Source organism: Lepidochelys kempii, chromosome 5 (genome assembly GCF_965140265.1).
Source record: "Lepidochelys kempii isolate rLepKem1 chromosome 5, rLepKem1.hap2, whole genome shotgun sequence".
Classification (NCBI taxonomy): Eukaryota; Metazoa; Chordata; order Testudines; family Cheloniidae; genus Lepidochelys; species Lepidochelys kempii.
In genome coordinates, this window is record NC_133260.1 from 24571813 (window position 1) to 24598233 (window position 26421).

The 26421-nt window shown below is 42.9% G+C and overlaps 1 protein-coding gene across 4 annotated transcripts; it reads right to left on the bottom strand.

The window, feature by feature from the left end:
- Positions 1–972: 972 nt before the first annotated feature.
- AMACR (alpha-methylacyl-CoA racemase) lies at positions 973–25683 on the bottom strand. 4 transcript variants are annotated; one of them, XM_073343695.1, is made up of 7 exons: positions 25338–25683; positions 20204–20347; positions 18343–18503; positions 11562–11748; positions 6468–6583; positions 5356–5402; positions 4806–4965 (listed from the first exon to the last, which is right to left on the bottom strand). In XM_073343695.1, the coding sequence occupies exons 1-6, from the start codon at positions 25585–25587 to the stop codon at positions 5385–5387; spliced, it is 876 nt and encodes a 291-aa protein (XP_073199796.1). In that variant the 5' UTR covers positions 25588–25683; the 3' UTR covers positions 4806–4965; positions 5356–5384. The 4 variants fall into 4 exon arrangements, with proteins under 4 accessions (XP_073199795.1, XP_073199797.1, XP_073199798.1 ...); XM_073343696.1 differs by lacking the exon at positions 5356–5402 and having other exon boundaries at positions 4768–4965; XM_073343697.1 differs by lacking the exon at positions 6468–6583 and having other exon boundaries at positions 4768–4965; positions 25338–25682.
- Positions 25684–26421: the final 738 nt, after the last annotated feature.

A 26421-nucleotide genomic window follows, 5' to 3' on the forward strand; every position in this document is an offset into this window, starting at 1 on the left:
AAAGGTCTGGGGTGGAGGAGGGGCTCACATACTTTCCTGCCTCTAAGATCACAAGTTAGGAAAGGAGGGGGTGGGGAAGTGTATGTGAAGATTAGCAGAACTGAGCTTCTGGCTATCTGGAGAGCTCCCAACTATCCATGAGTGAAGGATTATCTTTCCAAGGAAAGAAGAGATAATGGGTGCCCATGTCTCGTGTGCTGGGGCATAGGTTTGGCCTAAAAACAAAACTACTTTTACTGCTATAAGGCACTTATGATACAAAGCATGTAGGCCCACATCCTTCCATTCAGCAAACAGCCTGAATACTGGGTTGTGTGCTCATTCTCCACGGTAGTGGGAAGCCTGCTGAATAGCTGTAAAGTCACTTACGCTACTATGGGCCTAACATGCCCCCTCCAGAGATCCAGAGAAGAAGGATCCACAGAGCCATCTCCACTGTTCCTTTGACAGAGAACTGCTCCAGAACAGAGCTCCGTGTCAGATAGGTATTGTGCATGTCCTGCACAGTCCTCCCCAAAACTTGCACTCCCCTGGCTTTAAATGATCCACACAGGTTCTGCTGTCTGGAGGACCTCGGCACACACCCGAGGGGGGGGGGGTGGTAGAGATTTGCTCAAGAAATCACCTTTCCTGGTATGATTTCAAAGCACTTTACAAAGATAATTGTTATCACTGGCTCATAACTTGAAGTGCCAGAGCTGGGAAACAGAACCCAGATCCCTTGACTTCAAGTCCTGTGCTTTAACCACAAGGCCTTGCTCTCTAAAGGGAAAGGAAAGTCATTTCAAAAGTTTCCTTACCTGTTACTGATCAGGGATTATACACTGAAGGGATATTCCACCATTCATGTTTGCTCACATTTTGCATTTAAATAAACCATTTAGGGCAGAGACCATACTTCTTGTACCGAGTACACGACAGGCACTCTGATAATTTAAAGGAACTCTGTCAACTGGAAAAAAAACACCACACTTCTATCTGAATATTTTGTATTTATTATTGTTACAAGATCACTAGAAGTGAAAGAGCTATCTGAGCTACCAAATACAGGATAAATTAATCATAGAAATGTAGGACTGGAAGGGACCTCAAGAGATCATCAAGTTTAGCCCCCTGCACTGAGGCAGAATGAAACGAATCTAGACCATTTGTGACAGGTGTTTGTCCAACCTGTTCTTAAAAACCTCCAGTGATGGGGATTCCACAATCTCCCTGGAAAGCCTAGTCCAGTGCTTAACTACCCCTAGTTGGAAACTCGTTGCTAGGAAAGTTTTTCTTAAATCTCTAACCTAAATCTCCTTTGCTGCAAATTAAGCCCATTACTTCTTGTCCTACCATCAGTGGACATAAAGAACAACTGATCACCATCCTCTTTGAAAAAGCCTTTAACATATTTAAAGATTTATCAGATCCTCCCTCAGTCTTCTTTTCTCAAGTCTAAACATGCCACGTTTTTTAATCTTTTCTCATAGGTCAGGTTTTCCAAACCTTTGATCATTTTTGTTGCTCTCCTCTGGACCCTCTCCAATTTGTTCAAATCTTTCGTAAAGCGTGGCATCCAGAATTGGACACAGTACTTCAGTTGAGGCCTCACCAGTGCCCAGCGGAGTGGGACAATGACATCCCGGGTCTTACATACAACATTCCTCTTAATACACCCCAGAATCTATTAACCTTTTTTGCAACTACATCACGTTGTTGATTCATATTCAGTGTGATGCACTATAACCTGTAGATCCTTTTCAGCAGTACTTCTACCTAGCCAGTTATTCCCAATTTTTGTAGATATGCATTTAATTTTACCTCCCTAAGTGCAGTACTTTGCATTTTTCTTTACTGAATTTAATCTTGTTGATTTTAGACCAATTCTCCAATTTGTCAAAGTTGTTTTGAATTCTAATCCTGTCCTCCAAAGTGCTTGCAAGCCCTCCCATCTTGGTGGCATCCACAAATTGTATAAGCATATGCTTCACTCCATTATCTAAGTCATAATGAAACGATTCACTAGTACCAGACTCAAGACTGACCCCTGTGGGGCCCCACTAGATACCACCTCCCAGTTTAATAGCAAACCATTGATAACTACTCTTTAAGTACAGTCTTACAATAAGCTGTGCTCCCACTTTAGACTAATTAACTCTCCCATTTTTTTTCCCAATTAAAACAGAGAAACCCACACCACTCAACTATAAACTAGGTCAGCACAGGTAACAAATAAATTGAACTGTGGGACAGGAAAGACCTGGAATATTTTGTCTGTGCAGCTCTTTATAGATAGTTGAGGTCTCAATGTTTTGTTTCTACTATCTGTCTGTAATAGTACGATCATAGAATCATAGATTAGGGTTGGAAGAGACCTCAGGAGGTCATCTAGTCCAACCCCCTGCTCAAAGCAGGACCAACACCAACTAAATCATCCTAGCCAGGGCTCTGTCAAGCCGGCCCTTAAAAACCTCTAAGAATGGAGATTCCACCACCTCCCTAGGTAACCCATTCCAGTACTTTACCACCCTCCTAGTAAAATAGTGTTTCCTAATATCCAACCTAGACCTCCCCCATTGCAACTTGAGACCATTGCTCCTTGTTGATACAATGGTGGAAAAGTATAAGCAATACAAAGCCTAGCAAAGATCTGCCAAAAGATGTCTGGGACTTATTTCTGCATCCATTTCATGTAGAACTAAATCAAGGTAGACATTTTCATTAGTGCTAAGAAATCAAAGGTGAAGTTGCTTCAGAATCTCTCAATTTATTGAAAGAGAGTCTAAAGAAAAACTTCTTACATGAAAAAGTAATAGGTCTGAAGTGAAAACTGAAAATTTCAGTAGAAATCTGTACTTGATATATCAACACCACTGATCAGGTTTATATCTGAATTAGGGATCTGTTCCAAAATCCAGTGAAGTCAATGTGAGTCTTTTCATTGACTCCAGTGAGTTTGGATCAGGCCCTAAATATACACCATAGATTGTTTCCTCAACTTGATCACATTTATAATTCCCTGGCTTGACCAGAAGGATCTGAACTAAAGTAAATTATTATTTGATCATGGATATGGATTAGAACACTTTCAGACAAAAAAAATATCTTCCAAAATGTGTTTAAAAAACAAGGATTCATTAGGATTATCATCATCCAGGGACCCAATGCATCTTTTGTCAAATTTGTCTAATTTTTTTTTTATCATAACCCTGTGTTTATAAAAGTTTTCCCAAGCCCATGCAGCCATTAAGTACCAAAAGAAAAAAAAGTTTTCCACAGCAGTAATGTTGACTACACAGAGGCCAGATGAGTTACAGTATACCTCAGTTTTAGTAAATACTGAATGTAATCCCAAAAGAGCAAACACCCCCAATGAGCATTTAAGGTCTCACTAAAATATTCTGATGCGTCATATTCCAAGTATAAATAAGGAAAACGGTTACGAAAATACTTACTCTTAGAGGCCACAGCCTTTTTTAAAGTTAAAGCAACTAGACCACATGATGCGCGGACTGTCTGACTTTAAAACAAACAAACATTCAAAACCATTTGCATCCTAGGTGCAGAGGCACTGATACAACGTATCTGATCCTAGAATGCAAATGGTTTTGAATTGTGTTTTTTGGTTAGCTTTTTAAAGTCAGACAATTAGTGCACCATGTGATCTAACTGCTTTTGGAAAAAATGCATAAAGCTGCCAATTTAAAAGAGGTTGTGGCATCTATGCAATACCGATTGTGGTAACTATTTGCTTTATTTATACTTAGAATAAGACATGCCAGAATGTTTCAAGTGTCAGGAAGTTTCAAATGGCCACTTTAACTTTGAAAGAGACTATGGTCTACATGCAGTAACTATTGTTTATTACTCATATGGTTAAACCTATTTTCCATTTTTTCACAACCGGATGAAAGGGCTGCTTATTGGCAGACACTTTAATATATCAAATTTCAACCCAGGGCAATTTTTCCAGCCAAATTAAGACTCCAAATGTCATGGGACTAACAGTACTACAGAAATGTAGCCAGGCGTTAAATATAGTTGCTCTGCCATGGTATTTTAATGAATATTCTGGGAGGATAATGCAAATGAATTTTATATCAATACTGTGAAAATACAGGCAAAAGAGCTCTCTCTCAAATTTATAAATGAACAACACAGCAACCTGTTTATGAAGTATAACAGTATTTTATAAAAATCATTGCCTTCAGCTAATTATAACATATATTAAAAACACAAGGATTAAAACAAGCACACATTTCCTATAATACACTTATTGAAGGAAACATTAAAAATGACATAAACCATTATAACAAGCAAATACTGCATATCTTTTCAAAACAAACACCCCCAGGACAAAATTTCAATGGTAACATTCTATAGGCATTCTAATCCAATTAGGAATACAGTTTGTATATTTAGTCCTCAATTAATCCATTAATTTAACAGTCACACACACACCCCGGCCCTGAAAAAGTGATGCTACATTAACATTTCCTCATGTAATTCCAACTTTAATGCACAAAATCTTATTGTGATAGTTTGAAACTTTTCTGATTTGCATGGCTAGATATTACAAATTTGCTTTTGGCTTATTGAATTCAATTACTTTTTCAGAGTGAAGTTTAGCAATCTCTTCCTTGGTAAAGCCAAATTCTAGAAGTATCTCTTCTGTGTGTTCTCCTATAAAAGGATCCCTTCTGGGAGATGGAGTAGCTGGAGTCCTTGAAAGAAGAGGAGATGGTCTAGGACTTATCTCTTCCTGATCATTCTTGATAAAAGAACTGCGCTCTTTGTTATGCTCGTGTAAGGCAACTTCATCCAAGGATAAAACAGGTGTCACACAGGCATCTATGCCATCAAAGATCCTGCACCATTCTGCTTGTGTCTTCTTGGAAAATATAGCTGCAAACATTTTCTTCATTTCAGGCCAGTCAGAGAAACTCAACTGATTGGGAAGCTTATCTGAATCTAGCCCCAGTCCTAAAAGGATAAAAACAAAGTTTAGATGTATTGTACTTTAGGCATGCTAATAAAAATAGAGTAAATGTTTTTTCTGCAGCCCATAGCTCACCCTGCTTCTCAAGCATATTTATTGCAGGCAGCCTGAGACAGCATAAGGGTCATGGCACATTAGGCTTCAGTTACAAGTGGTTTCAAAATTTATTACAGGGCACATAATTTGAAAAAGGAAAGGAAAACGACCATCCCTGGTTCTTGCCATTATATTAAAGTGCATCAGATATAGGCTCATAAAGACAGCACAAACTGGGCACAGAGTTAAGAGCTATATACCTTTGACTTGATAGCTCTAAAACAGAGGAAAAAATAATGTAGAAAAGATAGGGATAGAGACCCTATTGCCTAACAGACCTTCTCGATCTTTAGCTTCTGTGGTTCTATCATTTGTACTGTGACGCCTTTAACAAAAAAGAAATAGAAACATCTTTTTAAAATGAAACCTTCCTGGAAAATGCAGCAAAAATTTGGAGATCCCCTACCACTTTACTTTGATGCTACATCACTTTCTCCCATTTCTTTGCCTCCATTTTGCCTGCTAAGGGCTTGTCTACGCTTGAAACACTACAGTGGCACTGCTGCAGCGGTCCAGCAGATGGAAGAATTCTTCCATCAACCTAGCGCTGTCTACAGGGAGTCGGGGGGAGTCAACTTGACTACTCTGCTCGGGATGTGGATTCTTCACATCTGTGAGTGATTTAGCTGGGTCAATCTAACTTTTCAGTGTAGACATGGCCTTAGATTGCAAGCACTAGACTTCATGTCTTCCTGCATGTTGGAAAAGCACCAGATTGCACCATACAAATAAGAAAACCACACAAATCACAATTTTTTACCCATAACATTTTGGTGGAGAATTGCGAAAGGGAGAATATTGGTAAAAATCCTCAGTTATTGTAAATATTGGTGTGCACACCGCGAGCTCTATTGAGCTCGGCATTTCTATTTGGTTAACCAGCCTTCTGGCCTCCAGGAGGCAGAGGTAAAATATACAGAGCTCATATTACTAAGCTACGATTACAGAATCCAAGTCCTATTGTTCACCAAAGTATCAGGGGCAACAAGAAGGCCTAAGGGCCAGGCAGTGCTGCTCGCTGGAACAAGGAGTAGCAGGATCAGAGAATCTAGGCTGTGTCACTCGCTGACCTGTGCCAGGTGTGACGAGGAAATTTGATAAGCTACGATTTCAGAATCTAGGCTGTCACTCGCTGAGTAATACCAGGAGTGACAAAGAGATTGAAATACCCATGTTAAGATGTTTAAAAGAAAACAGGGTAAGCCAGTACCAGAGTGAGGAATGGAGTCAGAAGGAACTCCAACCTCACCTTTTGTTAAAGAAATTACACCTTTTAAACAAATCCTTCAAAAATCTGGGCACAGTCCTTGGACTAAATGAGCCCTAGCTGATGTCTGCACTATTTCGGACCTAGAAGATAGATTGGCTCAGTATATCCTCATATACAAACCTTGTCGTGCTGCCAAAAGAGATGCAGCAGCAATTTGGTTGTTGTGGGAGGCATGTAAGGATTCTTCCCTCCGCTTGTCTTCATGTAAAGGGGAAAAGGCATCTTTACAGGAAAAGCTAAACCAAATGGAAAAGGGAGCAGACAATTGGAAGGTGTTGGCTACAAATAACCAGAGTCAGCTGAAAGAAAAGGAGTACTTGTGGCACCTTAGAGACTAACCAATTTATTTGAGCATGAGCACACGGCTGTTACTCTGAAACAGAGTCAGCTGGAAATAGTGAAAGAGGCACTCCAGGAATGCAGAGAGAGAGAGAGAGAAAGATTCCTGGCAGACCAAGCTAAATCCTCTGAGAAAATTGAAAGAGAGACAGATGTGCTCAAAAGTATGGTAAAGAAATTAACCTTGAAGCAGGGAAGAGCACCTGCAAATCATAGTCATCATGAGTCACTAATTAAGAGTCTGAGACAAAAATTGGGCTTTGCCACTTAGCAGGTAGCAGCCATTAGAGCGGGTGAAGTGGGAGAAGGTCATATGTACGGCACCCCCAGCCATAATTACGAAGAGAAAAGAGAGTGAAAAGTTAACTCTGTGGAGGCTGGAGGGAATTAAGCAGTTAAACTTTGTGAAAATGTTAAAAAGGAAAAGTGTTAGAGAAAGAGAATTCTTGGTTTCTTTGCAGCCATTCTGAAGGAAAAATGGGCCTTTTTCCAAAGGAATGTGTGTAAATAAGCCAGGGAAAAATAAACTATCTGATTGAAATCATTTGACTATGGACAACTTAAGTCAAATTTGCTAAAAGAACATAAGGGGGTTCTATTGGAACTTAACTGCCTCAAATGTATAAAGGGAATGTAAGATGTAAAAAACAGAGCAGGGTGGAAGGGATGTTAAGGAAAAGAAAATGTGTATGTATCTGTCTGTGTGTGTGTAAATATGTAAAGTTCTAAGGACCAACTGGTTTTGTTTTTGTTTTAAATAATGCCACTAAAAATCCATTTGACACTTTAATTCAAAGTTGCAAAACTGGCAGACCTTTTTGCTAGACACAGGTGATTAGTGTTGCTTGGCTTTGGCATTTAATCCTTAAGAGGTAACTCAATGCTTTTCAAAATTTAAAATGTTTTTAAGTAATGGCTGCAGCAGGGCAGTCAAAATCAGGAGAACAGGGAGAGAGTCTGGATTCTTTTTATTTGTTTTTTGTAACAAAATAGCAGATAAGAGCTGTGGTAAAAGAATAAGAAATTAAAAAAGACCGTGCCCCTCTGAAGCACCAGCAGGGGTGAGGTGCTCAAAACAAAAAGAAGCAATGTTAGAAACACAGAGCCTTAAAATGGCTCTATGTAATCAGACTGTCACTTGGATAAAGAAAAAGAGGACTTGTGGCACCTTCGAGACTAACCAATTTATTTGAGCATAAACTTTCGTGAGCTACAGCTCACTTCATCGGATGCATTCAGTGGCATCGGATGCATTTATTTATGCTCAGATAAATTGGTTAGTCTCTAAGGTGCCACAAGTCCTCCTTTTCTTTTTGTGGATACAAACTAACACGGCTGCTACTCTGGAACTTGGATAAAGGTACATGAAAACTCTGTAAGCACAAAAGAAATAGTCACACCTTATGTAAAAATTGATATGGATAATGTTATAGAAGTTAAACTATGGAAGGAATGTGCATTTGCCCCAGAACATGTGCAGTGTATATTGTAGAAGGGGCAAAAGAAATGCAAACATACCATGCTACTGAATTAAAATGCTCGTAGGGCTCCAAAGGGAGCCATAACAGGTTGGGTTTTCTTTTTCAGATTGCTGTGCGTTTTGGAAGCAGAAGTTAAATATAATCAAAACTCTGGTGAAAGCTGATTGTGTCCCTTTTAAGATGTTCTCTATGTATATGAATCTCCCCACTGTATTTTCCACTGAATGCATCCGATGAAGTGAGCTGTAGCTCACGAAAGCTTATGCTCAAATAAATTTGTTAGTCTCTAAGGTGCCACAAGTCCTCCTTTTCTTTTTGCGAATACAGACTAACACGGCTGCTACTGTGAAACCTTTTAAGATAGAGAGTCTCTGAGCTGCTGATGGCTTTAAATCCAAAAGCAAGCAGGAAGTGTCTGTGAAAATGCAAATTACCTAACTGGTAAAGGAAGGAAAGAACTACCTGCAGCTCCTTTGTGCTGCTAAAGGACATACCTGGTCAGCAAACAAATTGTCTAAATAAAAGGATGGTATAACAAGATAACTTTAATACATTTAATGATAATAATGATAATAAGTACCCCTGTAACAATGTATATAGTGTGTATGATTTTTGGAAAAATTCTTTAAGATCATATTGTGCTTCTCAGCTATTACCTGTAAATAAACTTAAAGCTTAACACAGCAGGAAAAACATTATAAACTTGGTCTGCTGTATAAAAAGGGAAAATGAGGTACCCCACCTCATGGATGTAATGACTAAACAGTGGGATAATTTCCCCATAACCCTTAAAAGACAGAAGCCATTGAAACCTGGCCTGCCTATAGAACAAACACAGGAAAATATGGGGGTAATTCCTCTGTTTTGCCTGCAATCAGCAAGGATATTTGTAAAAGAAATATTTTAAGCAGTAATCTGCCACCCCAAAAGGGGTAGAAACATGTTCTTTGTGTCTTTCAGAAAATCAGGAAAAGCTGATGCCAGCAGAAGAGCAACCCAATACCATGAATCTACTGTCACAATAGAAATTGTGTTTTGTGTTCTATGTTTTGTCTTGTTGCTAGCACTGTTGTGTGTTTAAAAAAAATACTGCAGACCTGATTAAGAATAAATTAAGCTCTCTGTCCCAGCTACAGGACAGCCTAATACAAAAACAAAGGGGGGAAAAAAAAGATCACTGTTTGATACTTATCAGTACAAATGGATGCAGTATGTTTCTAGCATTGTAAAACCAGACCTGTTAATTGGTGAAATTGTTGTCAAAATTGCACACCAACAGTCTCTGGAGGCAAAGGTATGGAAGGTTAGCCCACTCCCCATATTACACATGGGATCCTTCTGGCTACCCCGAACCTCGAGCCAGTGGGCTGGAGTGGGAGGGAAGCTCTTGGACACTAGAGGTTGTACTGAATGGACTCCTCAAAAGTGGGTGTGCCTCACCTTTCCTGTTGCCCCAAAACCTTGTAGTAGGATCATGTACGTGGGATGAACTGGAATCACAAACTCAAATTGCCTCACAGTACCTTCTCTTGAATAGGCTACATAGAAAGTGACACTGACGATTAGCAAAAAGAAAAGGAGTACTTGTGGCACCTTAGAGACTAACTAGGTCTCTGTGTGTATATAATGTCTTCTGCAGTTTCCACGGTATGCATCCGATGAAGTGAGCTGTAGCTCACGAAAGCTCATGCTCAAGTAAATTGGTTAGTCTCTAAGGTGCCACAAGTACTCCTTTTCTTTTTGCAAAGACAGACTAACACGGCTGTTACTCTGAAAACTGACGATTAGAAATCTTAGTGTCAAAAGGAGGATTATGTTGGATGATATTAAAGAAGTTCTGTATTAAAATCACAAATGAGTTTGATTCCCCATAGTTTAAATTCCAGGGTATTACTAATTAAGAGGTCTCTTGGTTTTTGGTCTCTTGTTTTTACTGTTTCTCTCCCTCTCTGTGTGAAACTTGCGAGCTGCTAATTGTGTTCCTACATCCTAAGACAGAGTCTGTTCTCAAAGCAATACTTTGTAACAACTACTCCTCACACAGAGACTCCCCGCCCCTTTGTTGTATTTATCTCGCTTTGTTAACAATTGTGATTAAAATAGAGATAGAGGATGTGTGTGGATAATAACTGAATGATCAGGGAGGTGCCAGCCGAAGAATCCAGTGTCCATCAGCGGAAGAAGGCGTCAGGTGGAAACAACCAGAGGACCCCCCCCCGGAGGGCAGACTGGAATCCACGCAACAGCCTCAAGGATGGGAGAACCAAAGAACAACACAGAGCCATCAGGAATGTGCCATCTGCTGATTGATTCAGCAAAAGCATGATGAAGCAATTCCCATAGACTGGCATAGGAATAAATTTCTATAAAAATGGACTATAGAGACTGAGAACTTTGGGGTCTGATTCTGCAAACCAACTTCCAAGAGCATAAGCATTTGACCCTTCTCGTGTCTAGGCCACCTGGCCAGTGGCTTGGCACGAGCAACTCTCAGGCTGGTAACTAGGATAACAACCTTGCAGAACGTGTGTGTGTTTGTGTGTGTGTATAAATATGAAATTGAATGGAATGTTATAGCTATAACTAACTGCTTACTGTGATTCTTTCTGGATTCACAATAAATGTGGAGTCCCAGTCTTCTGACTAGAGAGAATGGAAAGGTCTATCTTGCACAGAAGGAACCACTGGGGAAGGGGGCAAGATGTGGGAAGCCAGGACCAAATCAGGTTTTAAGTGCAAGAGGAAAGTCTAGTGAAGTCTGGTGTTAATCATCTTTTATAAGTTTGTTACTTTACTTATCATGGATTTTTAGAAAAACTTGAATATAGTATTTGTCACGCTATTAATCTGTCTTGCAATCTGATGTCAGACACTACAAAGCTTTATGAAATTTGGCAGTACAAGTTACTTTACAATAGCCAACTTGTTTTAAAAAATCCAATTTAACCTTAAAAAGTGAAATGCTATTACAAACTATCTACACTGCAAGTGCATTTTAAAATAGTTTAATTAATTTATTTGAAAAATTGAAAGGTATTTTTTTAATTTGCAGTCTAGCCTAAAACCTTGCATTCCACCCACAATGAGTTTTTAAAGCAGATTTATAACCCTTTGAAAATAGTGGTTTACAAAGAAATTGTTCAGTAATTCAGTCACAAAACAACACAGTAGCAAATCTCCAGAAGAAAATCTGTAATTAAAAATATATATTAAAAAAACCCTACCCATTCAAATGTTACAAAAAATATATAGTTTATTCAAACTGGTTTCAAAAGGTGGTTTGCCTGTATAAGAAACCAAATATAATGGATTTCATGGAACAAAGATATCAAATGATAACCACACTTGGCTGAGGAAAGGCACGTGTATGAACCAACTGCTGAAAGTTACTTACCTTTTACTAGCTGCTCATAGAATTGTGGCTCAATGGCACCAACTGCCATGAACTTCCCATCTAGGGTCTTGTAGGTCTCATAAAAAGGGGCTCCGCTGTCCAGCAAGTTCTCCCCTCGAAGTCTATTCCAAAGGCCTAAATTTTGTGATTTCCACAGGAAAGAACTTAGATATGCTGCTCCTTCTACCTTAAAGATTTATTTTAAAAAATAAATAAATAAATAAAAAGTTTAGAGTTACTGGTGAAATCGCTGGCAATTCCACACAAACAAGTATTCATAAACTTACAATTAAAGTTATACTTAGTTAGGATTCTGAATTGTAATATTCTTGTTAAATAGTTGGTTTAAGGATTATATCATTCATAACAATCTTGCCTTTAAAGTTATGCATGTGATGTTTTCTAAATTTAAAAGGAGTAAAAAGGAGCCCTGAAAGATAATATCAGATTGGCATAAGACATATTAATGTACTGGATGGATAATGTTTTTCTTACTTTATCAAGCTCCCAGTGATTCCAATAGCAAAGAAATGAGTTGTAAGGTGACAGGCCAAGCTCAGTGGCTCTACAGGACAGTAACTGCCTCAGCACTTAACTGGCTGAGATAAGACTGCTTGCAGAAAATGTGAAGGAGTTCAAAAGATAAAACCTCTCTCTAGTTCTCAGTACCCAGAAAACTGAGATGCACACAGAGATCACTATGTTAACCTGCCTATTCTCCCACAGCTCTCTCTAATCTGTGGAGCTCCCTGCTTCTCACTGGCGAGCACACTTTAGGAACCCTACAAGATAGCAGAGATGGTGAGGGTGTTGACATATGGATGTAGAGCTCCGAGCATTGATTACAGTTACATCAAGGAACCCAAAAGGTATGTCTGACATTGAGCTTATTAAACTTATGTAAGAGGTCCCCTAAAAGAAATGGAAAGGTATCAACGGAATTGTTAGGAGTATGCACTGTGCCTTTAAGAGCAGAGCACATGTTACAGGGAACTGGGCGAGAGAAAACCCAAGCAGTCTGAAGTCAGGTTCAGCAGGTATGTAGCTAGGAGCACATGGCTCTCCTTTGTCTTATGTAACTCTGTTTTAGTTCTAATAAAGGCTTACTTCTAAGAGTCTAGACTATACCTTCTTCTTATGAATCCACAAACAACACATGGTACCAGAGTGAGGTAGAAGAAAGGACAAAGAAAAGTGGTGAAGAAGTCACCTTGGAGATAAAGAAACTAAAAGTCCCCAAAGAATTGAAACTCTCAGGTAATGCAGCAGACTCCTGGTCAAACAGAGATTATATATATGCATGCATGCATGCATGCAAGCAAGCAGCTAGCTTTGGTGAGAAAGAAAACCAGCAGAAAATAGCAATCTTCTTAAATACTGCAGCACCTGAGGCACAGGAGTTGAAGACATGCATTACATCAGGCCAAGAGGGTGAGTTATGACACAACTGTGCAGAAATTTAAGAATATTGCATACCTAAAAAGAGTAACATTTGAAAGACACATGTTTTACCTTAGAAGACAAATAGAAGGATAATTTGAAAAATTTCTAAGAGCGGAAGCTAATGAGCCAAACCTGCAACTATGGATTAACAGATTCAGTTATAAGTAAGGCTGCGAGTTTGTCATGGATTCTGTGACTTTCCATGACCTCCGTGACTTCTGTGAATTTTTGTTTACTGCCTGAGAACCTGTCCATGACTTTTACTAAAAATGCCCGTGACTAAAAAGTAGCCTCAGTTATAAGAGATCAAACTGTAATTAGAATCAGAGATCCAAAGCTGCAAAAAGGACTATAAGAAGATCTGACTCTCACTTTGGATAAAGCAGTAAGACTGTGTCAGGCAGCTGATATCACTCTGAACAGAATAAAAAAAAAACGGAAGGAAAACAGGCCACTGCCACTCTGAATAGAGTAACAAGAGAGAGAAAAAACTGGCAAACAGTAACTCAGTATGGAGCAAAAAAACAGAGAGAAGCATAAAACAAGTAAAGCACAAGAATTTGCAAGGGGCAGCTTCAAGGACTGCACAAGATGTGGACACAAACACAGGCCTCAACAATGCCCAGCTTTTGGTAATCGCTGTAATATTTGTAAGAAATACAATCATTTTACCGAAGTCTGCAGTCAGGATCAACAACTGCAGAAGAGGAAGCAAAGCATGCATGCTGATGCCATAATCCAGAGAGAGCACAAACAGCAGCACAGAAGAGTTCTATCTAGGAACTGTATTTGAAGAGGAAGGAACAGATGAATGGACAATTTCTTTAGAGACTAATGGGACTCTAAACAACCTGCAGATTGGATCCTGGCGCTCAGATAAATGTTTTTTCAGATATTAATGTTAAAAGGTTAAAGAAAAAGACAGGGAACATGGCAACTAACATGTTAAACTGAAAGCTTGCAACAGAGAACTCTTTCCTAGTAGAATGACAGGTTTCAGAGTAGTAGCCATATTAGTCTGTATTCGCAAAAAGAAAAGGAGTATTTGTGGCACCTTAGAGACTAACAAACTTATTTGAGCATAAGCTTTCATGAGCAACAGCTCACTTCATTAGATGCATTCAGTGGAAAATACAGTGGGGAAATTTATATACATAGAGAACACGAAACAATGGGTGTTACCATACACACTATAAGGAGAAAAGGAGTACTTGTGGCACCTTAGAGACTAACCAATTTATTTGAGCATAAGCTGTAGCTCATGAAAGCTTATGCTCAAATAAATTGGTTAGTCTCTAAGGTGCCACAAGTACTCCTTTTCTTTTTGCAAATACAGACTAACATGGCTGCTACTCTGAAAACTGTAAGGAGAGTGATCACTTAAGATGAGCTATTACCAGCAGGAGAGCGGGGGCAGGGGGGAAGAAAACCTTTTGTAGTGATAATCAAAGCCTAATCACATTAGCCACACTATCAGAGGCTCGTTCACCTGCACATCTACCAATGTGATATATGCCATCATGTGCCAGCAATGCCCCTCTGCCACGTACATTGGTCAGACTGGACAGTCTCTACGTAAAAGAATAAATGGACACAAATCAGACGTCAAGAATTATAAAATTCAAAAACCAGTCGGAGAACACTTTCTCCTTACAGTATGTATGGTAACACCCATTGTTTCATGTTCTCTATGTACATAAATCTCCGCACTGTGTTTTCCACTGAATGCATCTGATGAAGTGAGCTGTAGCTCACGAAACCTTATGCTCAAATAAATTTGTTAGTCTCTAAGGTGCCACAAGTACTCCTTTTCTTTTTCCTAGTAGAGGTACATGAGTATTAGAAGTGAAGGTAAAAGATCAAAAAGAACAGATATCCTTTGTAATAGTTAAAAGAAATAAAGCCCCTTTAGAGGGTTTAAAGACATGCCAAGCCCTTGGACTGATCCAAAGAGTGCACATGGTGGAGGAGATAAGGAACAGTATCAGGATGTTTTTGAGGGCATAGGAAAATTAGCAACTGAATATAGAACTGAACTGACAGAACCAAATTATCCCATCATACAAGTCCCTAGAAATATTCCTATAAGTATGACGGAAAAATCTCAAAAGAAGAACTTGATCGTTTAGTAACAAATGATGTAATTCGAAGAGCCTACAGACTCACTAGCAAATAGTAGGGGGGGAAAGAATAGAACACTGAGATTATGCCTGGATCCTAAGGAAGAACAACAACTATATCAAAAGAAAACACTTTCAGTTATATATCAGGGAAGACATTTGGGGGGATATGGCTGGTACAAAGTATTTTACTTTTTTAGATGCAAAATCTGGATTCTGGCAGATTCCCTTAGATGAGAAGAGCTCCAAATTGTGTACTTTTATTACACCATATGGAAGATATTGCTTTCTCAGATTCCCGTTTTGTCTAAAATCTGCTCCAGATATCTTTCATAGAGCTGTGCAGCAAATATTTGAGGAAACTGAAGGCACAAAAGTGTATATAGATGACATTTTCCTCTGGGGCAACACAACAGAGGAACATAATTACAGGTTAGAAGCATTGGACAGGGTTAGAGCAGTAGGTCTGAAGCTAAGCAAATAAAAGTGTAAATTCAGGCTCAGAGAAATAACCTATTTAGGAGAAAAGTTAACTTTATTGATCCTAGCAGAACACAAGCTATAACAAATAGCCCACCCAGAAAATAAGAAGAAAGTACAAGGATCCATAGGAATGGTTAATTTTGTTGGTAAATTTATACCTAATTTGGCTGCACAAACCAGCAACCTCCATGCACTCACGCAAAAGAATAGTCAATGGACAAGGGACGCTAAACTGGACAAAGAGTTTGTCAACCTGAAACAATTGATTCAGAAATCCCCTGTGCTAAAGTATTTTGACCACAGAAGACTGACCAGCTTGTTCACTGATGCCTCCAAAGGCGGCATAGGGGCAACATAGCTACAAAAATATGACTACCACTGAAGACTAGTGGTGTATACATCCAGAGCTCTTACAGAACAGAATGCCACTATGCCCAAACTGAAAAGGAACTTTAGCCCTAGTGCATGTTGTAAAATATTCCATGTGTTCAAACAGACCATATCAATTGCAATTAAGGGGTTAGTTGACACTCCGCCCACAGTATGACGACTGTTTTTCCAGCTCTAATTGTATAATTTAACAATTGCATATACTCCAGAAAAAGAGTTAGTGGTAGTGAACACATTGTCCAGAGCATTTGATAAAACTGTAGGAGAAAGAGAGGTGGAGTCAGACATAGTGCATGTCAACCTGATGAAAAAAAAGAATTTTCTTGTCTCAGAAAGGAAGTGGAATGAATTTGCTGAGGCTACAGCTAATGAGGAGACTTTACAGAGGTAATTAAAGCTATTACCACAGGGCGGCCAGGACATTACATACCAAGTCCATATTTCCAGTTCAAAACAGGTCTGTTACTGATAGCATATTGTTTACAGGAAACAGAATAGCAGTGCCCAAGATATAAAAAGCTTACAAGCTCACAAGAATACATGAAGGACAGATGGGCATGGAGAAATGTAAATGCAGAGCCAGAGAGATACTTTATTGGCTACAAATGAATAATAAAATAGGAAAAAACAGTTAAAATGTATTAAACGTGTCAAAAATACCAACCTAAACAGAGAAAAGAGCCTATGTTGATAAACAATGAACAGTTAAGGGCATGGTCTAAAGTTAGTGTGCATTTATTTACGTATGTAGGTAACGACTATGTTTTGATTTTGGATTATTATTCTCACTAACTAGAGATTGTTATATTAGAAACTAGTACATCAGAATATGTTTTAATGCGCTTAAAATCCATATTGTCCAGGCATGGAATCCCTGAAAATGGTCAGTGCTTTGATGGACGTGAATTTAAAACATTTGCTAGAAGAGTATGGGTTTAAGCACATAACTTCAAATCCCAGGTATTCTCAATCCAACAGTTTTGTAGAAAACGGTGTGAAAATCGTTAAGTGACTTTTGAAAAAGGTCGCTTGGCAGGAAGTTGAGAACAAGACTCCCTTTTGGCGTAGACATGACAAAGGGCACACTAATCTATGAAAGACTGAAATGCTATGAAAAGTCATTGTGGGGACATGAGAGGAAGTTAAAAAACTATTTCCTCTTTTCCTCCTTAAGAAAATCCCACCACCTGAAAGAGTTCTTAATATGATGCAAATGTCTGTAATAAGTAATGTGCCCTTTAAACAAAAATAGGTTAAAATGAAGTGACAGTTCAAATATTGATAGGTTGTGGTATTAGTTACGTTTAAAAAAGAAAAATCTCTTTCCATGGGTCAGAGTTGGAAGTGGAACCAGACTCATCTGTCTCAGATTATTATTTAACTGTCTTTGCTGCTGCTGCTGCTGATGGTGCATGTATGTGCTTTATCAGCACTTTCCTATGTAATGTCTGTTCAACTGAATGGAACATAATGTCCAAATGACACTACCCATTGTATTACTATATTTTTAAGAAAGGTCAAGTTTTAAACTAAATTGTACAGTGTTCCTTTTTAAAAAAGGAAAAATTAATTTGAAAACACTATTATGGAGGCACCAATTGTGGCTCCATGGCTAAGGTTGTCTTCTGTAAGAGGTTTAAAGTGGGACGTACATTTTTGTTTTTTTTCTCCTTTCGATGAGAAATTTCAGTGTTCATTTTTAAGTCCTCTGAATTTTCTGTGTAGTTTTTGTTTATTTTAAAAAAATCATGAAAAGAAATCAAAGTGTTTGAAACTCATCTGTTGTTGAAATTCATCCATGGCAGTCTGACTTGTTTTTTGGTTTTGTTAACTGATATATTTTCAAAAGACATCGTCTATCTAAACAAAAATTGGCAGACAGATGAAACTTTGATAGATCTGATGCAACAAGGAGACTTTTTAAAAAGTAATTTTAAGGATTAAGGGTCATTTTTTGCCATTATGCATCATTTTGGGTGCATGTGAGGCATAAAATCTTCTCATGGCATACCACCTTCCAACACATCCTACCACATCATCATCTTCAAATAATCAGATTGAGAGGAGGTAGTTTGTTAAAGGGTGTGTCAGACACTGGCATCCACGGGCGGCAGAGGTAAGATTGCGGTCTATTTTCTGTGGTGTAAAGGAGTTAGGGCAGTGGCAAGGTGTGATAAGACGTTTGCCGGTGGGTGAAGGAGTAGAGGTGTCCCATTAGGTAGCTTAACTTTTCATTTCCCTAACTCCCAGTGCTATGCCTTACCAACAACTTCATCCTTTTTCCCTTTTGTAGAGTTAGAGTTTAAAAACAAAAAACTACAAATAAACAAATTTCAAAAACTTACCATACTTGCATCAACGACTTGCCCTTTGCCAGATTTTGTACGTTCATAGAGGGCCATAATTATACCCATTGCACACATGACACCTCCACCAGCAAAATCAGCCAGAAGATTTACTGGTGCATAAGGATTTTCATCTTTTCTACCAAGTTTCGACAGCACACCTGAAAAACAGTGCAAAAAGCACATAAATTTAATCAAAAAGTGTATGACCATTAATGTTAGAAAAATGAAAACTAACATTTCTTCAATTTATATACCTTAACCAAGGTAACTACAGCATCCCCTACATTCCAAGAGAATCCTCAGCTAGTGGTTTAAGACAACATTATGGCCCCTTTACACTGCAGGAGTGACAAAAAAGGGCTGAAGCAGAGCCAAGGATCTGGCATTGTTTTTATTTGGGAAGGGGCTTCTAGAGTGCTAGCACTCTTTGCTCCCCTAAACAGCCCCCTTACCTTCATTTTGCTCTCTCGTTTCCCCTATAACGACTCTCTTTCCCCTCCTCCTGCCAGTGGGGCAATGTGGAGTTTATCAGCCCTGCAAAGCCACATTCCTCCTAAGCCATCAGCCTAGGATCTGAGTCCTGCAGCTGAAGCAGTGTACAAATTCAATGCATCCTAAAACACTGCCTGGCGCTGATATATTGTTTAAGTAACTCACACACCAATGTGTGTTTTCTAAAGTGCACACAAGTTGACACATGGTGTTAAGAACTCCACTGAGCATGCATGCAGAAAACTTCTCAATAACTAAAATCTGCCATTCAACAGTCGAATCGGTGTCATAAGCACCAGTACATGAATATATTAAATCTAATTTGGACTTTCTAGGACAAGTCATTTTTGGGTTACAGCAAACCAAAACCATAAGGAAAATTTCCAAAACATGAGATCACCTCATTTTTGAGCAGTCACACCTCCCAAATGCCTTGTCTAATTTGTTTTAAACTTGGCAGAAATAATCTATCTGGCATGCCTGTGACATTTCAGGCAGATTGGTTTTATTTTAGAAAATAGTTTGCCAAAAACTAGGATTATCATTTACTTTGGGCTGTTCTGGCAAAAGCAGTTTGAGAAATACTAACTCGGAATCACATAAGAAGTGTACTGCTAGATCTGTAAACATTCCATACACTTGTCTGATATTTTTGCCAACAAACTCTGATAAAACTTGATTTGTTGAAAAAAGAGTTAATTGGTGCAAAAGCATATTTTACATTTTCTAATTCAAAGGACCCCTCTGCCCCCCCAAAAGTGTGCAAAAATACAGGTGTTGCTAGCTGAGGTTTTCTTCTTGCAATAGGCTGCCAAGTTACGGTAATAGCTGCCAGGAACCACACAAAATGGTACTGATTAAAGCGGATTTAGGAAGAAAATTATTTTAGCAGGCAGTGTGGACTTTGTTCTACAGTCCAGCAATATTAAAGTCAATAACATCACTTTGTTAGCTACTTTCCTCTGGGCTGGCATTCAACATAAGGATATGTACAGCACTCAGGCAAGACAGAGCTCACAAAGGGCCTGGATCCTGCAGCTTTCACTTACCTCAATAATCCAGTCTCACACAAGTAAACCTATTGATTTGTAGTTTCATGGGACTAACCATGCAAGGATTGCCCAGGTGAGTAAAGGTTGGGGGATCAGGCCCAAAATGAAAAGATAAACCTGAAGACTATCATAAAATTATATTTACCTTTAAAAAAAAAAGAAAAAACTTTATCTAGATTTTTCTTCTTTTATCCTCTTTTACCTGAAGATGACAACACTCAGGTAATTTAAGCCATGTACACAAAGTACCTGCTAATACAATTCTTAATTAAAGCAAAAATAAAGTTAATCTAATAGGAATTTTTACAGCTTACCTGACAAAGCCAAATAATTGATGTCATGACCTGCAGACTTGGCATATTTTCCTGACTGGCCAAATCCAGTAAGTCTAGCATAGATAAGTTTTGGATTTTCCTTCAGAAGGACCTTTGGACCAAGACCAAGTTTTTCCATGACACCTTAACAGAAAAATAAAATGTTTAATCCCAAATCAAATTTTTGCTTTTAATCTAGATTCAAAACAAACTTGATTTGAAATGAAAAACAGTAAAATGCATTAGTCATTATGAACTTGAATTAAAGCTAACATGCTGATTATGTTCAAAAAAGCCTAAACTACAGTAGCCATATTAAAACATGAATTACCAATATTTTTTAAATTAATAATGTACTAAGTTTATTTTATATGTTGAATGCATCAAATATAAATTTAGTGTAAAAGTAGTTTAAATGCACTTTGTTTCTCCCCAATTTCAGACCCTTCATGATCATTCTGACCAATTTCCTCAACTGTGGACCACTGAACATAGCTGAACCAAAGAGACAGCTCCCAGGAGGTCACGCACCATAGTAAAAAGAAAGGCAAACTTTTGGCTAATACACTCCCCCATCTTTACAAGGCTGAACCTCTGCACAACTTTCTCAGGACTGCTTCTGTCTCTTATCAGAATATAACTCAATGACATTTTCCTTGCTTACCTGCCCAATATATTTCCCCTTTCCTTCAGTTTTGGCATAAGACACTCCATTTTATCCTTACGTTGGCCTACCCATCTACTACTATTACTTTTTATCTATCATAAAAACAAGAGCAGACTGGGGCAATTATACACAGCAAATGATTTGCAGAAACTGTACAAACAAAAGTTTCTTCTGTAGGTTCAAGCTCAAGAAACTTTTGCAAAATTAAATAAATGTAGGTTTGGTCAGTTTTAATTTACAGGGATGAAAAACTGTATAAATTCACATTTTGAAATGTTTTCCTCCCTTTAGCACCCAACCCCCACAAAAAGTGTCTTGTTTTTGTTTATTTTTTCCAGGTGAAATGTTTAAGCTGTGTATAATTTGTAAAATGGACTTTTATCTGTGTTTAGCAAATTACAGATAAACTTTGGTCAGAAGTATGTCTGATAAACAGTGCTGACTCCGCAGAGCTACACGATCTGATATGGAGGGGAAAAGAGAAATACTGGATTCTTAATTCTTAAAATTGCTTTCATACCTTCTTCCACATTACATTTTATGAATGGAACACACCTTCCCCAAATTAATCTATAAAATCACAATCCTATCATCCTTCAACTCCTTGAAGACCCAGGTCCAGCATGACACTGACTGAGAAGTGTCAACTGATAATGGCTAGGCAGAGAAACAGAGAGATTTGCTGGTATGTATGTATCAGCATACCATCATGTATCAGCATCTGTTTAATAATATATATATAATTATACAGGTCTGGATCTTCAAATTTCCACCTGCCCTGAAAGGTGAACTGCATTGAATAACAGCAAATTCCTAAACGGACAAAAATAAATCCACCCCTTCCTGCAAAAATGAAATTTTTAAGTTCCATGACGGTATATTATAAATACAAATTGGATCCACCCACATGAAACCATATTGATGAAGCTCTGCATCTGCATAAATGCAGTTGAAGGATCAAAGTGTAAGAATCTTAATCTGGAAATAACCAATTTTAGCTCCGTCAATGTTAACTCAGTATTGTAAAGCACTTTCAACATAAAGAGAACTATTATGAAGTCAAAAACATACCCTATTTATAGACCCCTTTTCTACGACCAAAGTTATAATACAGCCTCACAAAACTGTTGTGACAATTTACTAGACAAGGCACAAAATTTATTTGCTTGCTCTTACCACCACGGACAGATTTTCAAAAGCCCAACTCCAACAGATATCACAAAGAAACTAACTGAAAGCCAATGGGATTTGGATGCCTAACTTCTCTTTGTGCCATTTAAAATCTCCCCACGTATCACTTGGGCCCCAATCCTACAACTGGTTCTATGCCAGAAGATCCAAACCAGTGTTGAGACAATTTCAGGACCAGGTCCATGAGATGCATTATCTAGCTATAGAATTACAAAGAACCACAGATGGAAATTTACCCTTAATAAGACACTAGTCTCAACTCATACTTGCACCCATATTTAAACTTTGTAACTAACTTTTTACAAAACCAAAGGACAATAGAAATTTCCATTATATTAACTGTACATTTCCAATGGAATTTGTCACTTTAACCAAACAATCCCACGGCAACCCAAACATTTCAACACAGAAAATGTGAAACTAAAAATTAAAATGAAATTGGATTCATTGATTTCCACTGTACAGCCTATGAGAAAAAAAACACATACAACACGTCAAAACCCAGGAATACACAAAGAAAAGCACACCAGATTTAAGAAGTTCCCAGTTTTAATGTTCACAGGTGTTATTAGTAACGCAGATAAATGAGCTGATTTACAATGATTGATGTTTAAAATGATAAAGTGACCCTTTAGTCCTAAATCTGGTATGGCCAGAACACAGCACATGAATACTTCAGTGAATCCTTAATCTTTAATACAGAATTGCAGCCCTAAGGGAACAACAGGCATCAACATGTGACATGCAACTTGAAGCTGAGCCTCCTGCTAAAACTTGCCATATTTGCGGATCAAGGGGTTAGGAAACAACAGAGCATGCTGGACCTGTTGTCTCCACGGGAATTGCACCTCCATATTAAAAACTAACGCCCCAGACATACAAAGCTTCACATGCTTGATAAACTGTACACACTGGGTGTGCAAGTGTTTAAGCCATTTGTATGTGTATGCATGTCTTTGCAGGGTCAAGGCTGAAGCATGCCACAATTTGCCCCATTATACATCCATTGGGGTCATCTATGGGCTCCTGGACAATTGTCAAAGTTGTTTGAGGCTTAATGGGCCATTGTTTGGATAGGATACTTTAACCCTAAACTCTATTCTGTGGGTTGTTGTGTCCCATAAATCTGGGTTTGCCCCATGACATTTGCACCAACCACACTATTTTGCATCCAGCCAGTTGAGAGTTGTCATTCCCTAACAGCAGCTCCTATCTCCCACGTGGGGCAACGCTACCTGACTACTGCCCTCTATTCACCCGTCCTTCCTCCTCTATAGCAGCATCTTCCCCAATTTTACTCCTGGCACCCAGCCCCCATTCTGCCTCTTCTCCCCTGTAGAGCATCCCCAGGATCCCTTCCCTGGCACAGCACCCCCACCTCTGATCCGCCACAGACACACCTAAGCCTTGCACCCTAGTAGTCCCCCAGTCAGCAGGACCCCTCCCACCAGAGGCACCCATCCCCCTCCCCGCTAAACCCTGCGCCCAGGGACCCTCCCACCAGTGGCACCCATAGCTCTCCCCAAGCAGCACGCGCACCCCTCCCCCAAACCCTGCGCCCAGGTGCCCTCCCCCGGCAGCACCCGCACCCCTCCCCCCAAACCCTGCCCCAGGTGCCCTCCCCCGGCAGCACCCGCACCCCTCCCCCCAAACCCTGCCCCAGGTGCCCTCCCACAGCGGCACCCGCACCCCTCCCCCCAAACCCTGCCCCAGGTGCCCTCCCCCGGCAGCACCCGCACCCCTCCCCCCAAACCCTGCGCCCAGGTGCCCTCCCCCGGCAGCACCCGCACCCCTCCCCCCAAACCCTGCCCCAGGTGCCCTCCCCCGGCAGCACCCGCACCCCTCCCCCCAAACCCTGCCCCAGGTGCCCTCCCCCGGCAGCACCCGCACCCCTCCCCCCAAACCCTGCCCCAGGTGCCCTCCCCCGGCAGCACCCGCACCCCTCCCCCCAAACCCTGCGCCCAGGTGCCCTCCCCCGGCAGCACCCGCACCCCTCCCCCCAAACCCTGCGCCCAGGTGCCCTCCCCCGGCAGCACCCGCACCCCTCCCCCCAAACCCTGGCCCAGGTGCCCTCCCCCGGCAGCACCCGCACCCCTCCCCCCAAACCCTGCCCCAGGTGCCCTCCCCCGGCAGCACCCGCACCCCTCCCCCCAAACCCTGCCCCAGGTGCCCTCCCCCGGCAGCACCCGCACCCCTCCCCCCAAACCCTGGCCCAGGTGCCCTCCCCCGGCAGCACCCGCACCCCTCCCCCCAAACCCTGCGCCCAGGTGCCCTCCCCCGGCAGCACCCGCACCCCTCCCCCAAACCCTGCCCCAGGTACCCTCCCCCGGCAGCACCCGCACCCCTCCCCCCAAACCCTGCGCCCAAAGGTCCTGCCGCCGGCGGCACCCGCACCCCTCCCCCCAAACCCTGCGCCCAGGTGCCCTCCCCCGGCAGCACCCGCACCCCTCCCCCCAAACCCTGCGCCCAAAGGTCCTGCCGCCGGCGGCACCCGCACCCCTCCCCCAAACCCTGGCCCAGGTGCCCTCCCCCGGCAGCACCCGCACCCCTCCCCCCAAACCCTGCGCCCAAAGGTCCTGCCGCCGGCAGCACCCGCACCCCTCCCCCAAACCCTGGCCCAGGTGCCCTCCCCCGGCGGCACCCGCACCCCTCCTCCCAAACCCTGGCCCAGGTGCCCTCCCCCGGCAGCACCCGCACCCCTCCCCCCAAACCCTGCGCCCAAAGGTCCTGCCGCCGGCGGCACCCACACCCCTCCCCCCAAACCCTGGCCCAGGTGCCCTCCCCCGGCAGCACCCGCACCCCTCCCCCCAAACCCTGCCCCAGGTGCCCTCCCCCGGCAGCACCCGCACCCCTCCCCCCAAACCCTGCCCCAGGTGCCCTCCCCCGGCAGCACTCGCACCCCTCCCCCCAAACCCTGCCCCAGGTGCCCTCCCCCGGCAGCACCCGCACCCCTCCCCCCAAACCCTGGCCCAGGTGCCCTCCCCCGGCAGCACCCGCACCCCTCCCCCCAAACCCTGCGCCCAGGTGCCCTCCCCCGGCAGCACTCGCACCCCTCCCCCCAAACCCTGCCCCAGGTGCCCTCCCCCGGCAGCACCCGCACCCCTCCCCCCAAACCCTGCGCCCAGGTGCCCTCCCCCGGCAGCACCCGCACCCCTCCCCCCAAACCCTGGCCCAGGTGCCCTCCCCCGGCAGCACCCGCACCCCTCCCCCCAAACCCTGCGCCCAAAGGTCCTGCCGCCGGCGGCACTCACCCGCCCGCCCAGGCCGGCCCCTCACCGTGGCGGAAGGGCTCCACGAGCACGTCCGCCCCCCGGCAGAGCCTCCTCAGCGCCGCCGCGCCGGGGCCCTGCTTCAGGTCGAGCGCCAGGGAGCGCTTGCCCCGGCCCTGCACGTCGGCGTTCATGGCCGAGCGGGGGCAGCGATCCACCCGCACCACCTGCGCCCCGAAGTCGGCCAGGATCATGCCGCAGAGCGGGGAGGGCGCCAGGCCCGCCAGCTCCAGCACCCGCACCCCGCGCAGGGCCATGGCCGCGCCTGGCTCCGCCGCCTCCTGCCGAGCGCCGAAACATCGAGCGGCCGCCGCGGCCCGGCCCCCAGCGGGCCAGACACCCGGCGGCCGGCGGCCCCGTCCGCCTCCCGCGCGGTCCCCGCCCCCCGCCAGGAGCGGGCAGGGCCCTCGGCACGGGGATGGGGGGACACGGGGAGACTCAGCGGAAGGGGGAGCAGGGCCCTCGGCACGGGGATGGGGGGACACGGGGAGACTCATCGGAAGGGGGAGCAGGGCCCCTCGGCACGGGGATGGGGGGAAACGGGGAGACTCAGCGGAAGGGGGAGCAGGGCCCTCGGCACGGGGATGGGGGGACACGGGGAGACTCATCGGAAGGGGGAGCAGGGCCCCTCGGCACGGGGATGGGGGGACACGGGGAGACTCAGCGGAAGGGGGAGCAGGTCCCCTCGGCACGGGGATGGGGGGAAACGGGGAGACTCAGCGGAAGGGGGAGCAGGTCCCCTCGGCACGGGGATGGGGGGAAACGGGGAGACTCAGCGGAAGGGGGAGCGGGCCCCTCGGCACGGGGAGACTCAGCGGAAGGGGGAGCGGGCCCCTCGGCACGGGGATGGGGGGACACGGGGAGACTCAGCGGAAGGGGGAGCAGGGCCCCTCGGCACGGGGATGGGGGGACACGGGGAGACTCAGCGGAAGGGGGAGCGGGCCCCTCGGCACGGGGATGGGGGGGAACGGGGAGACTCAGCGGAAGGGGGAGCAGGGCCCCTCGGCACGGGGATGGGGGGACACGGGGAGACTCAGCGGAAGGGGGAGCGGGCCCCTCGGCACGGGGATGGGGGGAAACGGGGAGACTCA

What these genes read in the sequence shown, in the direction of transcription:
- AMACR (XM_073343694.1), bottom strand. Translation starts at nt 25,587, where the DNA reads ATGGCCCTGCGCGGGGTGCGGGTGCTGGAGCTGGCGGGCCTGGCGCCC. An exon ending in AAGTCGTTGATGCAAGTATG is followed by an intron (nt 11,749 to 18,342) that starts GTAAGTTTTTGA and finishes TAAATCTTTAAG; the next exon opens with GTAGAAGGAGCAGCATATCT. An exon ending in CTATGAGCAGCTAGTAAAAG is followed by an intron (nt 4,966 to 11,561) that starts GTAAGTAACTTT and finishes TTATCCTTTTAG; the next exon opens with GACTGGGGCTAGATTCAGAT.